The sequence below is a fragment of the Watersipora subatra genome, chromosome 10 (genome assembly GCF_963576615.1).
Source record: "Watersipora subatra chromosome 10, tzWatSuba1.1, whole genome shotgun sequence".
NCBI classification, from domain to species: domain Eukaryota; kingdom Metazoa; phylum Bryozoa; class Gymnolaemata; order Cheilostomatida; family Watersiporidae; genus Watersipora; species Watersipora subatra.
The window spans coordinates 15,388,854-15,409,315 of record NC_088717.1 but is presented as its reverse complement, the minus strand read 5'-3'; the positions used below and the strand labels follow the sequence as shown (position 1 = coordinate 15,409,315).

General features: G+C 38.2%; 2 protein-coding genes across 2 annotated transcripts in view; one reads left to right on the top strand and one right to left on the bottom strand.

Annotated features, from left to right (window-relative positions):
• Positions 1-20,462, bottom strand: part of LOC137406567 (26S proteasome non-ATPase regulatory subunit 1-like) — an 80,662-nt gene that overhangs the window by 32,557 nt on the left and 27,643 nt on the right. Inside the window, exons 13-16 of the mRNA XM_068093160.1 lie at positions 20,035-20,223; positions 18,589-18,699; positions 18,090-18,194; positions 17,243-17,307 (exon numbers count right to left, since the gene is read on the bottom strand). Of these exons, the coding sequence (XP_067949261.1) occupies positions 17,243-17,307; positions 18,090-18,194; positions 18,589-18,699; positions 20,035-20,223 (470 nt within the window). The remainder of the gene's footprint in view (positions 1-17,242; positions 17,308-18,089; positions 18,195-18,588; positions 18,700-20,034; positions 20,224-20,462) is intronic.
• On the top strand, positions 6,362-13,668 carry LOC137406089 (D(2) dopamine receptor-like). The gene is made up of 6 exons (XM_068092616.1): positions 6,362-6,489; positions 9,464-9,655; positions 11,593-11,736; positions 12,328-12,475; positions 12,676-13,242; positions 13,459-13,668. Exons 1-6 carry the CDS (start codon positions 6,362-6,364, stop codon positions 13,666-13,668), a joined length of 1,389 nt encoding a protein of 462 aa, XP_067948717.1.

The window sequence follows — 20,462 nt, the reverse complement described above, 5'->3', positions numbered from 1 at the left end:
GCACTCTCCTACGGCACTCTCCTACGGCACTCTCCTACGGCACTCTCCTACGGCACTCTCCTACGGCACTCTCCTACGGCACTCTCCTACGGCACTCTCCTACGGCACTCTCCTACGGCACTCTCCTACGGCACTCTCCTACGGCACTCTCCTACGGCACTCTCCTACGGCACTCTCCTACGGCACTCTCCTACGGCGCTCTCCTACGGCGCTCTCCTACGGCGCTCTCCTACGGCGCTCTCCTACGGCGCTCTCCTACGGCGCTCTCCTACGGCGCTCTCCTACGGCGCTCTCCTACGGCGCTCTCCTACGGCGCTCTCCTACGGCGCTCTCCTACGGCGCTCTCCTACGGCGCTCTCCTACGGCGCTCTCCTACGGCGCTCTCCTACGGCGCTCTCCTACGGCGCTCTCCTACGGCGCTCTCCTACGGCGCTCTCCTACGGCGCTCTCCTACGGCGCTCTCCTACGGCGCTCTCCTACGGCGCTCTCCTACGGCGCTCTCCTACGGCGCTCTCCTACGGCGCTCTCCTACGGCGCTCTCCTACGGCGCTCTCCTACGGCGCTCTCCTACGGCGCTCTCCTACGGCGCTCTCCTACGGCGCTCTCCTACGGCGCTCTCCTACGGCGCTCTCCTACGGCGCTCTCCTACGGCGCTCTCCTACGGCGCTCTCCTACGGCGCTCTCCTACGGCGCTCTCCTACGGCGCTCTCCTACGGCGCTCTCCTACGGCGCTCTCCTACGGCGCTCTCCTACGGCGCTCTCCTACGGCGCTCTCCTACGGCACTCTCCTACGGCACTCTCCTACGGCACTCTCCTACGGCACTCTCCTACGGCACTCTCCTACGGCACTCTCCTACGGCACTCTCCTACGGCACTCTCCTACGGCACTCTCCTACGGCACTCTCCTACGGCACTCTCCTACGGCACTCTCCTACGGCACTCTCCTACGGCACTCTCCTACGGCACTCTCCTACGGCACTCTCCTACGGCACTCTCCTACGGCACTCTCCTACGGCACTCTCCTACGGCACTCTCCTACGGCACTCTCCTACGGCACTCTCCTACGGCACTCTCCTACGGCACTCTCCTACGGCACTCTCCTACGGCACTCTCCTACGGCACTCTCCTACGGCACTCTCCTACGGCACTCTCCTACAGCACTCTCCTACGGCACTCTCCTACAGCACTCTCCTACGGCACTCTCCTACGGCACTCTCCTACGGCACTCTCCTACGGCACTCTCCTACGGCACTCTCCTACGGCACTCTCCTACGGCACTCTCCTACAGCACTCTCCTACAGCACTCTCCTTCACTCATCTACGAGTATCCATACACCAACCCACTTATTTCACTGTAAGAATTTGGCTATGTTGGTGAGATGATAATCAGTATAATCAGTAAAATGTAATTAATGCTTTGTGCTGAAAACGACTCAAAGAGAGCAGCCAACCTGCCTTTACACAACAGTAAATGCTTGTAATGAACACATACTTTATTCTGTTGAAATCACCTTATTCACTGTATGGCTACTGTTTTTACGTACATCAACCAATTTAATGTATTATGTCAATTTCAATCGAGCTTTTTTATTCATTTTGCTAAGTTATCTCCTATCGTTTACTTACTAGTTGCATATAGGGCCTATGTTATATTAGGTACTTTTGAGAGGGCAAGAAAGGAGTAGTTAGTTTTTAAAAACTTCTTTGAAAAAAAATGTCTGAAATAAAAAATTCTAGGCATAAAGAGATAACAGAACAAACACATTATCAGAGTATGTAGAAGTACTACTGCCTTTGGTTTGTACAGTGAAAATGGAGGAACTATTGTCTATATATACATGTAACAAGTGCTGGGTCTACTAATACAAGAGAGCCATTGGAAGTATTGGGTGTATACGGTAGACAAAGGCTTTAGAGGTTTTCAATAACGCTCAATCTGTTGGCGAGTAAAAGCCTACGAAGAGCGATACGATACTATTGGCATCAAATGGCCAAATTGCTACAGTGAGACTCAGAGACTGCTGGCGCGAAGGATTACTCTTTGGGCCTGCAAGGTGAGAGACCAGTATCTGCGCCACTTTTTCATATGTAGGTTGAATGTATTGATACTCAACAGCGACATACTAAGATTCCAAAGTAGGTTGCGTCTTTGTCACTTGAGTTTATGGATAGATCTATTACAGATTTAAACTAGTCATATTCCATGTATTCATATAGCATTTCTCTAAACGATATCATGAACTAAACCATAAAGATATGAAACTAACAGAAAAAGATTAACATATTAACATCACTTGTGATAAGATAATATAAATTTCACAAAAAAGGCAAACAAATTACGTGTACCAAATTAAAAGATTTTATATGAAATATTAAATTACATTTTTAATTGATCAATCAGACATTGGAGAGTGTTCATGAATACATGTAGTGATCAAACTTTTACCACGTAAAACCTAGCTTGGCCATGTATTTGTCTGGCGGATCCCTAATACGTTGCACTCCATTACTGGTTTCTAACACAAAATTACCATTATAAAAAACTCTGCAAAGAAGGAGAGGCATTCTCAATGCTAGTTTTCATAGCAAACATCCTTAATAGTTTTAGTTTAGCCATATTGTCAGCTTATGAAATATTTAATAAGTATTTAATCGACAGACGGGATTTGTCTTAAGGATAAAAATGATACTTTCAGATTCCCTCCGTTTGAAAGTACGCTTTGGGGAACATGTGAGGATTTTGGCCTCTCGTCATCTACTAGCCATAATTTTAGGAAAAACATAGCTGTTCTCACCATTCGGGGCGCACAATAACCGAGTCTGTTAAGGTTCATTGACAGCAGACGCCGCATGAATAGCAATGCATGAGTGAAGCTGCAGCCAATGAGATCTTAATAGGCGTGTTAACGTTTTGAGACTGATAATCAAATGCTTGGCTTATACCACTTATAGCAAACGTGTTTCGGGTATATTAAATTTTTTTATCGAACTCTTTCTCAGATTTTTGATAACGCAATTATTTTGTTGATCTCATCACTGAAAGTGGCATATAGAGCATGACTCCAAGTTGATAGATAATCGTAAGACTGAACAAATGCTCATGGGTACCCCCTTTCATAATACATATTTGTCGACATTTTGTCATGCATACTCCTCTAGGATATGCGCCGGGAATTCGAAAGCACGCTCAAGACGCTCAAGACAAAACACTCTTCACAGACAAAAGAGTAAGCAAAGCTAGGGCATCTTATTAAAATATATCATTCACCACAAGGAGAATAACCTCTCATTCTTGAACTAGCGCTGAAATAGATAGACATTTTTTATGTAGAGGTGGCATGTTCAGTGAATGTTGCATATTGTTTGTTGGTTATTTTTATTCCTGCCTATGATAATTAAAATGAAAAAACTTGATGTTTGCGTGGCACTCACTCCCGACAAGCCTTAAATAGATATTAGCACAAAAAAGGGAGCGAGTGGATGATTATTGTAAGTAGTTGTGTAAGGGGCTGTGGAAAAAGACCATGGGGCAGAACTAATACAATCTTCTTGTTCTTTTTTCGAAAAGTACAGGAATAGCACAGATCTTTATATGAGACAAGAGAACAAGTGATTCTCTTGATCGAGTATTGATTATTCTTGAACAGATTCAATTTGTGTTATCTCATTGTATGCGCTATGGCTGTTGTGCAACCTTAAGTTTAGCATAATCTAACAAACTGTGTTGCTACTAACAGGTGTCTCGATGCTGAATACTGATGTATGCACAGCATATATATAAGTTGCATCCAAAAGGGTTTTTTGGAAGGTACCACTTTTTAAAATGCTGATAGGATCACCAAGTGAAAGACACCAGAAAACCGCCTGCATCACCAAAAATTGCCAAGAATGATGCAATGAGTAGTTGGAACAATAAACCATTTATATGTAATAATATAAACAAAAATCCTTTCTTTAAGAAATGCATATAGCTATATTATTATGAATTACAATCCATCACTCAAGGGCTATGAGTGGTTTTAGATTTGCGTTGAACAAACACCAAACAATTTACAAAAGTTCAAAACTCAAAACAAAAAGTTTAACAGAAAAATCTCAGACATCATAGACTTGATGCGCGAACATTAACTAGATAGTGATTTTATGTACCGATCAAACTTTGTAAAACCTTACAGTTGTATAGAAACATTTTTATAGTGCAGCACATCACAGGTTTTGCAAGTGCAAGTCTCATTGGTTAGTCTTGGGTCAGTGGGTTCCGTGAGCAGGTCTCAGATGTTCAACGCAATGTGTGAACTCTCAATGTGACTTCATACATTGCATTAGTTTTGTTACTAATGCACTGTATGGACTTGCACAATTCATGTAGTGCACCAGCAAAACATACATCTATGTCTTGAATGTGAACAAAAGCATATTTTATTTTTCAATAAAGCGTTTGGAGGAAGCACCTACAAAACTAGAGGGTTTTCATTATGTTTAAAATACCACTCAAATTTAAGAGCAATAGGCACCGCTCTGACATCAATCGAGATTATGTTCGAGACCAATTTTATATCGTGCTAACCTTACATTGTTACGAAAACTTGAAAAATGCAGTAAGCCAGGAGAAGAATGTGATCTACTTGCTTTACTGCAGCGCTGTACATGTAGGTTCTAAGCATTACATGTCTAAATGAGGCGACGACCGCTAAGCTAGCTAATTAGAAGTTTGTAGCCAAGAACAACAACAAACTTGGGATGTTAATTGCTCTATTGTGTAAGTTACCCGCTGGCTAGTTCCTACATTACACTTAAAGTACAGTCTGCCTTCATAACATTGATTTGCTCAATGTTAATATGACAGACACTCTGATGTTTCAATTCATACGAAGCAGAATAGTTTATTCCTATTGCCACTTTTCCTCTTGGCGAATGGAGGTATAGCGTAAAAATATGGTAGATAGATGGTGCATAGATTGATGTAATAGGGAAATGAAGCTAGTCTAACTGTGAGCTAAATAGATTAACAAAAATAGTTTTTTTATATTTAATATTTTAACTTGGATTATCATGGCCAGCGTCTCGATTATCACTTGCTTCAGGCTTTCACGTCTTCATATTACTTTTCATCTTTTCCACATCATTGCCAAAAATTGGCTTCGGAGATTTTTCAAAACACTAATTTCCAAATATTTGCCCATGTTTTACTATAATTTTTATGCTTGTAAAGCAAAGCATTGCTTTCTTCTTTTCATCATTACTATAACTCACACTAGTCTTCTTGGAATCCACAAGACTAAACTATAAAAAGGTATGAAGTAATGTTTACAATCACTCAAACAGCATAAATCCTAATTACGTAATGCAGAACTGCGTGTGTAGCTAGAGATTAACAAAATTACAATGTTTTGAGAAACTCTGGGTGTTGTATGTTCCAAATTACTTTAGATTTTGAGTTAAACGTTTTAAATTTCAAATTTGAAAGTAAAATTTTACACCGTATGCCAAAACATTTGTATGTCAAGGCGTTCATAAGTCAAGGCCTCAATGTACAGGGTATTCTTATAGAAATATTTGCTACTACATATGTAAGTTTTAACATATGAAGCAAATTTCAAAATGAATTGATTTCAAATGTAGAGGTTTATTGTAATAAATAGTAAATGATAGTGTCATTTAGGTAGGTTTATTATGTAATACCTAAAATAATTACAATCTTTTGGAAATGAGCTTCTCATAACTTGACAATGTCAATGATGCATTCGAACTGATCTGATGAGAATCAGACAGCCTGGGAATTCGTATTTAGTATATAGTACCAATCCATTTCGCATCGATGTTACCAAAAAACACATGAGCTAGTGAAAGTTTTAAACCTCTGAAACATTTAAAATCGTGTTAAACCACAATACATTACGCTGCAAAACATATCAACAGCCTTCGACCATATACTTTTACTTAACAAGATTCTTCGTTACTGCTATCAGTTTTAGCGTAGAGAAGTTGACCTATCGCAAAGTTGTCTAACTGGCAAGAGTCATTGCTTTACGAAATGTGATATTCCGATGACTCGTTGTGGTCACAAATAATAAACTCTTACAGACCAGTGACCTGAGCAACGCAAGAAGATTGGTCGCATGACTTAAATACTATCATGCCAGCTACTTCTTTCCTAATGTCTCTAAAGGTAACTTAGGTCATCATCATTCTTGTTTTACAGACTGGCAAAGATTTGTTCGTGGAGAGCTATCTCCTGATGTGGATTTTGCGCATCCACGTAAGAAAGTAGCACATCTTATCGCCGCTGAAAAGATTGCTAAGAAAAGGCCAGAGACTATGAAAGAAAAACCAAGAAGGACATTAGCAAGCACACTAAACTATGGGCATATCTGAATCGCAAATAACTGTAACAACGGAACATTATCGACACATCGTGGCTACCGCTAATAACTGGAATGAGACAGAGAATACTACTGCTAGTAATGAAGAGGACCGAGTTATAAAGAGGTGAAGTAAGCAGAATAACTGTTTATATTAAAATGTCAGCAGATCTGCTAACATTTCCTAGATGCTCAGCAAACTCCATTGATTATTATACTAATAAATCAACAAGCCTTCGAGGTAATGGCGACATCTCAATGACTGATAATGCTAGTAATTAAACATTCATCGCTGAATATTTGTTCTCATCCTTCGAGCTACTCTCTTTCATCAGGAATTGATTTGTGCATGGCAAACTTGACATGGTTGTTAGCTTCATAACTTTGCACATAAATCGAAATAAAAAATGCACATACTTTTTACTCTACTAGATGCTTCGCAATAGTATTCCACAACTGTCCCTTTTACGCTAGCTTCGCGTGTATATCCTAAGCATTACATGCAGAAAAGTGTGAGAGTATAAGTTTTACACTTTCTTCTCTAAATACGTAAAGGTGCCAATGGTTGAACTAATTATTAACAGCAATCCCCTTAAAATTAGAAGAGACTGCTAATCTGAAAGTGTTGAAATATATTTTGCAAACCCATTCCCTAGCAATCTTAAACACTCAATGATCCAGTACATGATTGTAGCTAAAACGAATCATGATTGCTCAAAGTCGAGTTAGACTAATCTAATGTCACATACAGTTCTCACTCAATGTCCCCAGAAACTTATCAGATTTAGGCCTTTTCATCACTGAAAAATGACGATTGAATAAAAACCTCACTGAAACCAATTTTGCCTCCCATATAATAGGTAACAAAAATAAACAGTTCAAATTTTGGAGATAAAGATAGAATGCAATTTACTAAATCAATAAATCATATACCATTTCTCTCAAAACTTCTTGGAAGAGAACTTGGTAAGAAAAATGTCTCGCTATATATGTTGCTGTCCAATATTTCATGAGGAAGGTACCTCTTGAGTAAAATAAATTTGTCTGCCTCGTAACAATTTGCCATACCAATGGAAGAGTGGTCAGTTTTGTTTTGAGGATACAGTGGCGCTAAAGGGCATACAGACACATTTCATGACTTAACGAATATTCTTTTGTGCATTCTGATTAAACTGATATGTTACACACAACCTCACTGTACTAATGCAGGACACCATCACCTAAAAATTCATTAACGAAATTGATTGTTTCCTTGTGCACACATTGAGTTACAGAGCGACAAGTGTTAAAGGTTGACTTGCAACAAAATTCACATTACAGTTATCTGATATCAAAAGATTCACCATGTCTCACTCTGCTATATTGTAGGCGCAAAATATGTGGAAATGTGATTACAAGCGCTTAAAAGCTCAAAAACGAACAGTTAATCGCCGCCATCACAAAACCGCCGTAGATTGAAATCAGTTTATTTCTTTGACGTAGTCATTACATTTGGTTATTGTTTTGTCACATGATGTTCTCACGTAAATTGAAAAGCCAATAAAAGGCTCAATATAAAACTTCTCGTAGCACTAGTTTATGACAAACACTTCGGGTTTTACCGAAAAGCAGGTATCAAATATAAATGCTCGCCACTTTACAGTTTTGTTCCGGCTTGGTCTAATCATCTAGTCGTATTCTGATCACGTGACCCATACTTCACGAATAATTTCTGCAGCATTTCTCGATTATCACAGGTGACCAACAGGCTGGTCATGTTTATCAGACAATAATATGCACTTCATCAAGCTAAGATTAGAAAATTAAACAAATTTTCATGGTAGGTTTTAAGATATCAGTGCTGAAAGTGACAGCATTACAATGATGATGAAATATACGCGCAAGAACAATAGACATGATTTTATTGAACGCGTGAAGTATAATTGTGAAAATATTTCGACGAATGAGGTTGCAAGAAAGTGTAAACAGAAGCCATCTTGTACAACTACGTCCCACTTGAGCCATTTTGGAAAGAAATTCTAATCTACGGCAGCAATTCTAATAATTGGCGGCGATTAACTGTTCGTTTTTGAGCTTTCAAGAGCTTGTAATCACATTTCCACATATTTTGCGCCTACAACATAGCAGAGCAAGACATGGTGAACTTTTTGATACCGAATAACTGTAATGTGAATTTTGTTGCAAGTAAACCTTTAAAGATGAACTTACACAAAACTTTAGTAGAGTTTATCAAAAAGTATTGGTATTTTTCTATCATTTGTGTTTTTTTATCACTTGCGACTGATTTTGATGTAGAGCGGATCTGACTGCCAATATGTTTTAAGATTAGAATCAACAAAACTTCATTGTCATAATCGCAAAGACCAAGCGAAAGTGCGATTATGACATCTTTAGTTGCAAAGAGACCGACAGTATAGAGGCAATAGCTGATGTCAACTATGGCAACGATAACAACTAGCGATGTCATTTCGCGCGTAGTTTGCTTCTGATTGTTTTAACCGCAAAGTTTTATCGATTTTAATCTTGAAACATTCTGGCAATCGGATCGCTTCAATCCCCAAAAACAATTGCAAATGATAAAAACATAACGATACTTTCTGATAAAATTTACCACAATTTTGTGCAAGTTCATCTTTAACGAACATCCGCATGTTGCGGATTAACGCGGGCACTTTGTTAAAAAAATACTGCTACGCCAGAGGTTATAACAGCACTTTCGGAACTTCTCAACTCGAAATAAGAACGACTGAAATGTGAAAACAGTTTAAAATAGAATAGCTTGTGCCGCACTTTCTTGTGTATCACCCGAAAGTGTGCTTTCTATCTTCCTCAAGCTTAAAACATGCAGTAAAAATTTGCGAGTAACAAAACTCACTTGACTCGCGGGTTTTTGCTCTTTCCTTCTTGCGGATGCTAGCTTACTTATTGACCGCACCATGGCAGGGATTGGCACTAACAATAACTTGCATAAGTTAAACTTGTAAAATTAAATTAAAAATTAAAAAAATTAAGTGATGACATGAGACTATAGTTATTCTGGTCATTCTTCTGTTGCAGATATGTCCTTCTTCTGTTGCAGATATGTTCTTCTTCTGTTGCAGATATGTCATACTTCTGACACTTACAATGTCAATAGTAGGTGTTACGGGAAATATAATGGTACTATTAGCGGTTAAGGTAGTCTCTGGACTAAGAAATGACATGAACAAGATGCTATGCTCCCTAGCAACGGCAGACTTTCTTGTCTGTGCTCTGGTCATGCCTTGCAGCGCTACACAACTGGCAACAGGCAAGTTTCTGTCAAATATTGTTAATACTGCTTTCAGCCTGGCATACAGAATTAGTTAATTACAGGAGTGTGCAAAATCAACTGGCCCACTTTGTTCATTAAACAAATTTTTCAAAGTTATTTATAATTTGTTACTTCCGTGTTTGTTACGAGTAAACAAACTATTTACCACTAAATTCAGAATCATATCAAGATTCAGAATCATATCAAGATTCAGAATCATATCAAGATTCAGAATCATATCAAGATTCAGAATCATATCAAGATTCAGAATCATATCAAGATTCAGAATCATATCAAGATTCAGAATCATATCAAGATTCAGAATCATATCAAGATTCAGAATCATATCAAGATTCAGAATCATATCAAGATTCAGAATCATATCAAGATTCAGAATCATATCAAGATTCAGAATCATATCAAGATTCAGAATCATATCAAGATTCAGAATCATATCAAGATTCAGAATCATATCAAGATTCAGAATCATATCAAGATTCAGAATCATATCAAGATTCAGAATCATATCAAGATTCAGAATCATATCAAGATTCAGAATCATATCAAGATTCAGAATCATATCAAGATTCAGAATCATATCAAGATTCAGAATCATATCAAGATTCAGAATCATATCAAGATTCAGAATCATATCAAGATTCAGAATCATATCAAGATTCAGAATCATATCAAGATTCAGAATCATATCAAGATTCAGAATCATATCAAGATTCAGAATCATATCAAGATTCAGAATCATATCAAGATTCAGAATCATATCAAGATTCAGAATCATATCAAGATTCAGAATCATATCAAGATTCAGAATCATATCAAGATTCAGAATCATATCAAGATTCAGAATCTCCCATCAAATAATGTATAGGACACACCCAAATTGGAATAGATGCAGTTTCTAGAAGTAATGTAATAAAAATGGTTAGATTACATATCACCAGGTTTGATGAGAAGATTTCTCGTTTCTAAAATGTATACATATCCATTCTTCTAGTCTTCTAGTCAACAATATGACTTGAAATTACGATGTATGTGGTGTGATCATATCTGTATCGATTATCTTTAACCATTAAAAATGAAATGTCGAGATTTTTGCCTACATAATCATTCAAAAACATTATTTTACAGCTGTTTGGTTTACATATATTTAAAATCAGGACAAAATGACAATTAATTTAATATATAATTTATGGCTATTGACTAAATCCACAATGACTAACAATGTTGTAAAGAGAATTTTAGTTTTCCGACAAAAGGGTCCAGTTTATTTCGCATACCATTGTATCTCTGTAGACTGACTAAATTAATATATTTAATGTTTAGACATCAAGAAAAGATCACTTCATACATTGCTAAAACTGTTTCACTAATAACACTGGGTTTGCTGCCTTCACTGTGCTGCGTGACATTACATGTCTGAACGTGTTTAATAAGGAAAATTATGACAATTGGTTAGACTGATACTGGTACTTGGACTGATTTTGGTACTTAGACTGATACTTAGACAGATACTGGTACTTAGACTGATACGGGTACTTAAGACTGATACTGGTACTTAGACAATTATTATGACAATTGGTTAGACTGATACTGGTACTTGGACTGATACTGGTACTTAGACTGATACTTAGACAGATACTGGTACTTAGACTGATACTGGTACTTAAGACTGATACTGGTACTTAGGACTGATACTGGTACTTAGACTGATACTGGTACTTAAGACTGATACTGGTACTTAGACTGATACTGGTACTTGGACTGATACTGGTACTTGGACTGATACTGGTACTTGGACTGATACTGGTACTTAGGACTGATACTGGTACTTAGACTGATACTAGTACTTGGACTGACACTGGTACTTAGACTGATCGTAAGAATTGCATATATGGTTTTCCATTTGTATCCCGCAGGCAGCTGGAAGCTTGGAAAGATAACATGTAGCATATTTATATTCCTCGATGTTTGTCTGTGCACAGCAAGCATAATGCACATCTGCTCCATATCTGTGGATAGGTGTATAGGAGTTGCCTTTCCATTGGCCAACAGAACTTGCTATAGGTGAAGTATATTTCCATAGCTACATCTGAATTAATTCTAAAATTATTTTTTCATTCAGATTACAAGGCCAAGAACTAAAGGTCAGTTATCCTTTGGTTAGTTATCCAGGCAACTTTTGCATCACGAGCTATAGTTGTGATGCAACAAGTTTGATCAATCTAAACATGTAATACCGTCAAATAAGCCTTTCTGTGTGATCTACTTCTGATTTTAGATTTATACAGTTTTATGTTCCACATTAGAAAACAACTTGTTCACAACTACAGTATTCCTGTTGTTTTAACAGACATCTCAAAAGTTGAATAAGAAAAAAGAACAATATTTACATCAAAATTTCAGTCGACATTGAAGAAACTAAGAAATGGCTGCCTCCAATTTATTTCATTACTGCACATTATTTCCAGCCATCAGCTCAAATAACGCTATATATGTTTGAAATAATAAGTACAACCTTTGGCTTTTATCTCAATTGCTATTTTTGATACGACAGAGCTTTATCATATTTTATAAATATCCGTTATTTATTATTAAATGTATTAGCCAGCGCTCCCTACAACAGATCTATAAGATATGGTTAAATTTTGTTTGCAGGAAATCCTTAATCCTTGTAATGAAACTGGTCATCGTTTGGGGCTACTCCATCGGAACTGCATTACCTGTTTTTACATCTGTGAATGAGGCCCTAGATGATAAGTATTACATGGAAGGAAGATGCATACTTGGCATACAAGAGTTTCAAGTAAGTGTTCGGTACCTTCAGCCTGTATGTCTTTATCACTAATTGATTCACTGCTAAAATTGCTTATATCATCTTGCAAAAAGTAGTAAGTTTTTTTTAAAAGAAGGCTCTGTTGGAAAAGAGCTGACATATTCTAGCTTTAAATAAAATGCTTTTGCTTCTTAAATGTTAAAAAACGATATTATTATTATATGTTACAGATATATGGGAGTTTATTTGCATTTTACATTCCGGTAACAGTCATGACAATTGCTCATATTACTACAACACGAATATTAAAAACACAACATCTTCGACACAAAAACAACTATAGTTTACGACGAGCGCAGGGCTTCAGAGTCACGAAGATCTGTCGACCGAAACAGGGAAGTGGGAGCTTTCAAACAAACTCAGATTTGCGAACAATTAATGGAGAAAAGGACGCCGATGAAAATGGAGTACAAGAAAGCTCACAACAATCCTTTTCTAACACCTATACCAAAAACTATTCAACAGTAAATCCATCTCGATATCAAATAGACATAGTGAAGAAGCGGCAGATGTATATCGGACAGCGACTAAGTCGGAGTGACAGTGAGAAATATGTATTAGCGATCAAATACCAGCACACATATCAGCCTACATTGAACGTGCAGCAAAAAAAAATTGAACATCTTCCAGGTTTAAAGCAATTTCATAAAAGGGCTTCTAAACTTATAGACTTTAAAATGTGGACAAAGCAAAGTGCCCAGAACGGTGTTGTTAGCAGAGAACAGAAGGCAGCCAAGGTAAGCTTGTCTGAATCAATTAAACAGCGCAGATCAACTAGTTTTTTGCCTTTTGATAGTAGGTTCCGTGCGACAGTTAAAAATTAAATAAAAACTAAAAGTTCACAAAAATGCATCAGCGCTGTGTACTAAAATTATTCTTTCTCAATTTTCAGCTTTTTCTGTATCATTTTGACAAAACAATACAAGGGTAATCATTCTGAATAATTTTTTTAGGTATTGATGATTGTGTTTATGGTATTTCTTGTCTGCTGGAGTCCATTCTTCATTTTAAACTTAATAAGCGGAATCTGCGAGGAAAAAGACGGGTGTCAAATACCGGTAGCACTGATGGATGTTGCTGTATGGTTAGGATACTGTTCGAGTATTATCAACCCAATCATCTACACGATCATCAATAAGGATTTCCAGCAGGCCTTCAGGTAAATATTTTAGTTTAGCAACTAAAAAAATTCTCGGCAAACAGACAGTAGCCAAGTCAGATTGGGTTGGAAAGTAAAAATTACAAAAACATTAAATACCTGCACTGTGAAAAAAACCACAAAAATCAGCAGTTTACTAGCAACGCCTACCGTATATATAATGGTATAATGGTGCTGACGCAATGGCAGGAACATGCTGATGTCAATGTCATATTTGTTTTGTCATATTTTTCATCAATTCAGGTTAATAGTTCCGGCTGATCATTGTATTAAAGGTTACTTGACAGTATTTTAAAATTGCATTTGCACACTTTATTGCAAAATTGATATATTGCAATATTGCAACAGTGCCAAACTGTGGCATAAGGAAGTCATTTTCTCGCAAAACTGACGTGCGATATGTGTCAATGCCAACGATTAGCCCATGCGTGAATGGGAAACAAAGCGCTTCTTTCCGCTGTCATTCCGATGCACTCTCTTCTCTAGTCGCCATGCCACATGTTTTGATTAACTAGCATGGCAGCTAATTATAATGTGAGGTCAAAGCAGATTCCATGAATAGTGAAAACGTCTGCGCCGTATTCGTGTGCTGTACATTAACTTCGAATTAAACCAATCAGCTTGCGCATACATCTTTTGGAGTGCATGAAAAAAAAATTATTTTTTACAAATAGAAAATTTAAAAAGTCTGTAAAAATTTACTATTCTCGCCAGTCATTTGTTTAAAGCTTATTAATGCATGCTCTACTTTAAAGAATAAGGATTTTTAACATACAATTTTTCGATAATCTAGTTCAAAAAACGAGCAATTTTGTTATAAATATAAAGCATCACAGCGGTTATCCGTTGATATTTTGCAAAGATCCTGAATGTTTGTTTCTATTTTAATGACTTCTACAACAAAACTGATAATAAAGTATAAGTAAGTATAAGTAAAAATTACACAAAAAAATTATGGAAATTCCAATCTGTATTGTTATGATGTTATTAATGCAATAAAAACTTGTGTTACCAGTTAACCTTTAATATTGAGAAATAAGAAAATCATAGTTTTACTAACAGCTCGCATATGCTTATTGCTCAATCTAGGAGCAATAGGAATTGTGGCGCATGAATAATAACTAATAACTGATAGATCATTACAAATTACTGAACATAAAACATCAAACCTGATTCTTTTGGTTTGTTCTATGTAGGTTCATGCAATTGCCAGATATATCTATGAATTACGTGAAACTCTTGCAGGAATATATTAACATGCCAGCTAACCCTGTGTAAACGACAATCATTGGCTGAAAGTGCTTCCAACCGAGAAAGCTTTAGAGATAAAGTAAGGACTTCGCCGATGTTCAACCATCATATAAATGGTGTTACAAAGAATGCTATCCCAAGAGCCGAAGTTCTGAATGGACTGGGTATAAAAACGTGATGAGAATTCCTTTGGACAGACTGGGCAGATGTATTCATACCACTTCTATTGAACCTGCCATTGATCAGCTTCAGTTGGTTAACAAAAAAGTTATTTGACATGAAAACAATTTGCCCTACATATATGTGAATAAATCCTGCCGTAATAAACCTTTTATTGTTGAGTAGTCTGTATACGCTGGCAGCTACTACTATTACATGGAGCCTCAGAGGTGGCTTAGCCTTCACATGCGCGCCATTACGTCAATTCGCATTCACATATAATGGCACTTCCCATAGCCAATCATTGGAAAAGGATCAATTTGAACATCAATCACAGAATATCAATTCATTGAAAGTGATCAAAAATGTACTAAGAAAAGACCTGTTAGACATAAATGCCTAGCTTAGTAGTTTGAGCAAAGGATGGAGAATAAAATGATATTGAACTCCTGAAAGAACATTTAATTGTCTTATTACGCTATTATATTGTATTCTATTATGTCCTCTTTCAAACAGACTAGTTAGAAAGTTTGATCCAAACTAGAATGCATTGTAAGTAATACTGTTATAGGTCCATAGATAGCCCTTACTAGGCTTGGAAAAAGCAAAACTATTGTCAAATTTTCGGCTAAAGCCTACATTGTACAGAGGGTAGATGGGGTGGTAAATAAATCATCCATAGTACAGAGGGTAACTGAGGTGGTAAATAAAGCTTACATAGTACAGGGAGTACATGGGGTGGCAAACTAGAAATTTCCCTGTCATACAGCCCATGACCAAAGTAATAATGGAAAAAAGAAAGGGTACTGCTGGTTGTTGAAAGAGTAGTTGTCAGCAGGAATTGACAGAGTATAGCGTAAATGAGAGTTGTTTGAGATGATATAAAATAAATTTAAGGGAGCACGACTTCAAAAAGGTGCAACTAACAATTTATTTTAGAGGTAAAGTTGGGTTGAAACCAGGTATATGAGTAATTGGTTAATTGTTGATATTACAGTTGTATTTGGTAGTGTAATATAAATAGATATATAAAGGTGACAAAGTTCTATTTTAGAAGTGTAAGTATAGAAAAATGTTAGGAATGTTGTGAATGGAAAGTATACGGGGAATGTAAAGTTGTATATAATGTAATAGAAATGGAATAATGGTATATGATATAGAATAATGCTGTAAAGAGATTTATATGTAGACCTTATATAAGTATATGTAAAGTATTTTGTATACGAACTAATAACAAAGAAAATATATAATTATAGAAATATGGCAAAGGAGACAAAGTGTTTAGAAAAATGTCATATAGAAAATAATAGAAATAGTTTTGTTAGATAAGTGCAGTGTTCTGTTAAAGATCGCGCAGTGTTCTGTTAAAGGTCGCGCAGTCTAGTCTCCTCTCTTTTACGTTGTAGGATTTGGTCATTGATAGCTAATCGAGTGATGCGCTCTCTAGTGAAATTGCTTACAAGTAAGTCATTAATGTTTCGAACTCGAGAGAGCAACAAACGATATACCAGCGGTAATTTGGGCCACAGACTGATGAAATGTGCCCGTTTTTCAACAATCTGTCGCAAGGCTTTATGGGCGTTTTGTTGGCAGGTCTTAATTTTGATTAAAAAGGCTTGTCAGGTTTTAATGGCAACTTTAGGCCAAATGAATCGTTCTAGTTACGTATCATCCGATCAGATGGGTAAGTTTTAGAATATTGTTGACAATTTTCAAAGACTTGGTAACATATTTAAATAAATAGGTGTATAGGTGCTTTGTATCATTATTATACTTAAACGACTCGACAGAAAAATGGTTAAATTTTTTGATGGGATTTCAGTACAAGGGTTTGGGTATGGCTGCTGGTGGACACTTTTTGGGAGTTGTGTGTACATATGCGTTTATCATAAAGCTCCCAAAACAATCGCTTCGGTCGTGTTTGGTCGTGGAATAAAGCCTACATTGTACAGATGGAGTGGTAAATAGATCGGCAAAGATAAAAAAATGAAGAAAATAAACAACTAAAAAGATACTCTAACGAAAATGGCTATATATGAAGATAAACGAAACCTATTAACTGCTTTGACTAAGCAAGAAAGCCTGCACATGCTTTCATAAACCATTCTATAACCCCCCCCCCCCCCCCCCCGCCCCATAAACTATTATGGTAAGGGAACAGCACTAACCTGAAAAGAAGAAAGCCAAGAGATGTAACAGCAGTTCGTCTGACATCATCATTCACATCACTCACCTAAGGACACAATCATAAAGCTCCATTAAAACCTACACGCAAGTTTCAATAGATCACATTCTATTTTAAACTATGATCTTATTTAGCCAGAATGAAAACACTACAGCAACCACAATGTTGCTAAGAAAAAGTGTTGACACGCTCTGCAAGTGTGGCACCAGCACAACATAATTTATAAGTCATAGGTCTTTGTTGTTTTACTTGGACTAGAAATAGAAGCGCATTGGATTGTTTCCTCTGTTTTACGCTATCAACAATGAATGTTTACAGCTCACTACACAACAGTGAATAAAATAGGACCAAACGTAGCTGAAAAGAGGAAGGTCTTCTCAGGTATACATAGTAAATGTATGGAAGGTCAAATTCGTGTCAGTGTACATTTAAACAAGTTTTACAACAAAATTAATAATAGAACTTTGATGGCCTTGAAATATTAAGATGGCATTATAACAAGGTTTCTAGCAGCCGCAGCAGGTATAATAAACTTAATTGTTTAGCGATATACAACTTAAAACAAGTATGGATAATAGAGCAACAATTTTATCAACAGAATTTATTTTGGTTGACCTATCATGAGCAAGGTTTACAAAGATATTCTATAAAAACTGACTGAGTCACTACATCGACTATTGAGAAAGTCTTCGTGAAGAATTTTTTACCAGAAATGACAGTTCATAACTTTATACGCAAACGCATACCCTACCGTATTTACAACAAACACTTAACAAAATAAATATATTATTATTAAAATATCAGTTACAAAAGAAAATCCTAAAACTAACCGCAATGTGTAAAAGCTTGCGAATGGCCTGGTTGTTGCCAGTGCCGGCATACGCCATGGCTATAGTGTACATGGCACTCCATCTGAGAATGGGATCCTTGTCCTTCTACAATAGCACAAAACCAGTCATCAATAGACAGCCTTACGAGCAACATGTTCTGGTAATGTGCCATTTTGGTAAAAATTACTTCGTCAGAAAGGAGTGCCAGATATGAATAAAGTTGTAAACACAAAAACCAACTCAGCAAATACAAGGCAACTATTCATTTGAAATCCAATTTATGCATCAAATCGGTCAGAATGTTTTTGAGTCAGTCAGAAACTTGTATTTCATGACCGAGTGAAATAAATATGATTAACTTGATGAACTATCAATGGTATGTGCTGGAATAGCGTCTATAACAACAACACTTTGATTAACTATCCATGGTATGTGCTGGAATAGCGTCTATAACAACAACACTATCAAAGAAGGAATATAAGTACGCATGAAGACTTACCTGGAGACTGTCAATGAGTGGATCTGCTTCCTCTTCCCTTCCATACATTGTAAGAGCGATGCCTACTGCTAAGCCTCTCAGGATCTTTTCATGCTGTGACTCCTTTGCATACTACATATAGTTATAATAATTACCTTTAAATCTAACAGTTTAAAATAATTGTCATTACATCAATCTAAAACAGCAAGTTTTAAGTTGTAAAGTTATAGCGAGGAAAAGCTAGAGAAAAATCAGAAAAAAATGGATAGCAGTCCAAGAGAGATATGATAGAACAGAAGCAAAATACAGAAAAGGCAAGAATGGCAGAGAGAACAAGGGAGAGAAACAAACCAGGGAATAACCAAAGCAGCGAAAAAGCAGAAAGGTAGAGAAGAACTAAGGCGGAGGAAGAAACAGGGTCACAGAGTGGAGAGGAAAGACAAAAGGGGCAAGGTGAAAAAAGGGACAAAGAGAGGAGACACAAATAAAGGTGGGAGGCGAGGTGGGGAAGAGGGAGGCGAGGTGGGGAAGAGGGAGGCAAGGTGGGGAAGAGGGAGGCGAGGTGGGGAAGAGGGAGGCAAGGTGGGGAAGAGGGAGGCAAGGTGGGGAAGAGGGAGGCGAGGTGGGGAGGGAGGCGAGGTGGAGAGGGAGGCGAGGTGGAGAGGGAGGCGAGGTGGAGAGGGAGGCGAGGTGGAGAGGGAGGCGAGGTGGAGAGGGAGGCGAGGTGGAGAGGGAGGCGAGGTGAGGAGAAGAATGCGAGGTGAGGAGAAGAAGGCGAGGTGAGGAGAGGAAGGCGAGGTGAGGAGAGGAAGGCGAGGTGAGGAGAGGAAGGCGAGGAGAGGAAGGCGAGGTGAGGAGGAGGCGAGGTGAGGAGGAGGCGAGGTGAGGAGGAGGCGAGGTGAGGAGAGAGGAGGCAAGGTGAGGAGAGAGGAGGCAAGGTGAGGAGAGAGGAGGCAAGGTGAGGAGAGAGGAGGCAAGGTGAGGAGAGAGGAGGCAAGGTAAGGAGGAGGGAGGCAAGGTAAGGAGGAGGGAGGCAAGGTGGGGAGGAGGGAGGCAAGGTGGGGAAGAGGGAGGCAAGGTGAGGAGGAGGGAGGCAAGGTGAGGAAGAGGGAGGCAAGGTGAGGAGAGAGGAGGCAAGGTAAGGAGGAGGGAGGCAAGGTAAGGAGGAGGGAGGCAAGGTGAGGAGGAGGGAGGCAAGGTGAGGAGAGAGGAGGCAAGGTGAGGAGGAGGGAGGCAAGGTGAGGAGGAGGGAGGCAAGGTGAGGAGGGAGGCAAGGTGAGGAGGAGGGAAAATACGGGAGAAAAAGGTAAGGCAGAGAAGAAGTCGAGAAGAGAGGCGAAGCAGTAAAGAGAGGCATAGGCAACGCAAGCAAAAAAGGAAGCAAAAAGGAGAGACAAGAGAAGACCATGAATAGACGAATAGAGAAAATAAGGGTAGATAGGAGATAAAGAAAAAGGATTCACCTACCGTGACCATATCCTCAATTGCCCCTGCACTCTTCGAGCCCAACATTACGAGACCCATCGCAATGCCTGCAGCTTCACCAGCCACGGCATCATCGAGATAAAGATTGCTCTTGAGTTGCTCGTACACATCTGATCGCTCTGTACTCATGGCTGCCAGACCTAGAGCAAGGCACCCTCCATGCCGATTTTGCTAAAATAATAAAAATCTTTTGAGCAAAGGATATACTGATGTACACCGTTTGTAGGTCTAGCGCATGCTAAAAACCATCAACAAGATGGGCCTTCAAGAATCAGGCATGAAAAATAATTAGTTCTTTGATGTATTCTAACAGAGAAAATAATTTAAGTTAATATGTCCACTAGACTGACTAACATAGATATTTACCAATTAACCATATTTACACTTAATAAGGATTGACATTTTATTCC

Bases quoted from the DNA above. Each gene is read 5' to 3' on its own strand.
- LOC137406089 (XM_068092616.1), top strand. From the start codon at position 6,362: ATGGGCATATCTGAATCGCAAATAACTGTAACAACGGAACATTATCGA. The intron at 6,490-9,463 runs GTGAAGTAAGCA...CTTCTGTTGCAG, and splicing joins GAGGACCGAGTTATAAAGAG to ATATGTCATACTTCTGACAC. The intron at 13,243-13,458 runs GTAAGCTTGTCT...TAATTTTTTTAG, and splicing joins GAGAACAGAAGGCAGCCAAG to GTATTGATGATTGTGTTTAT.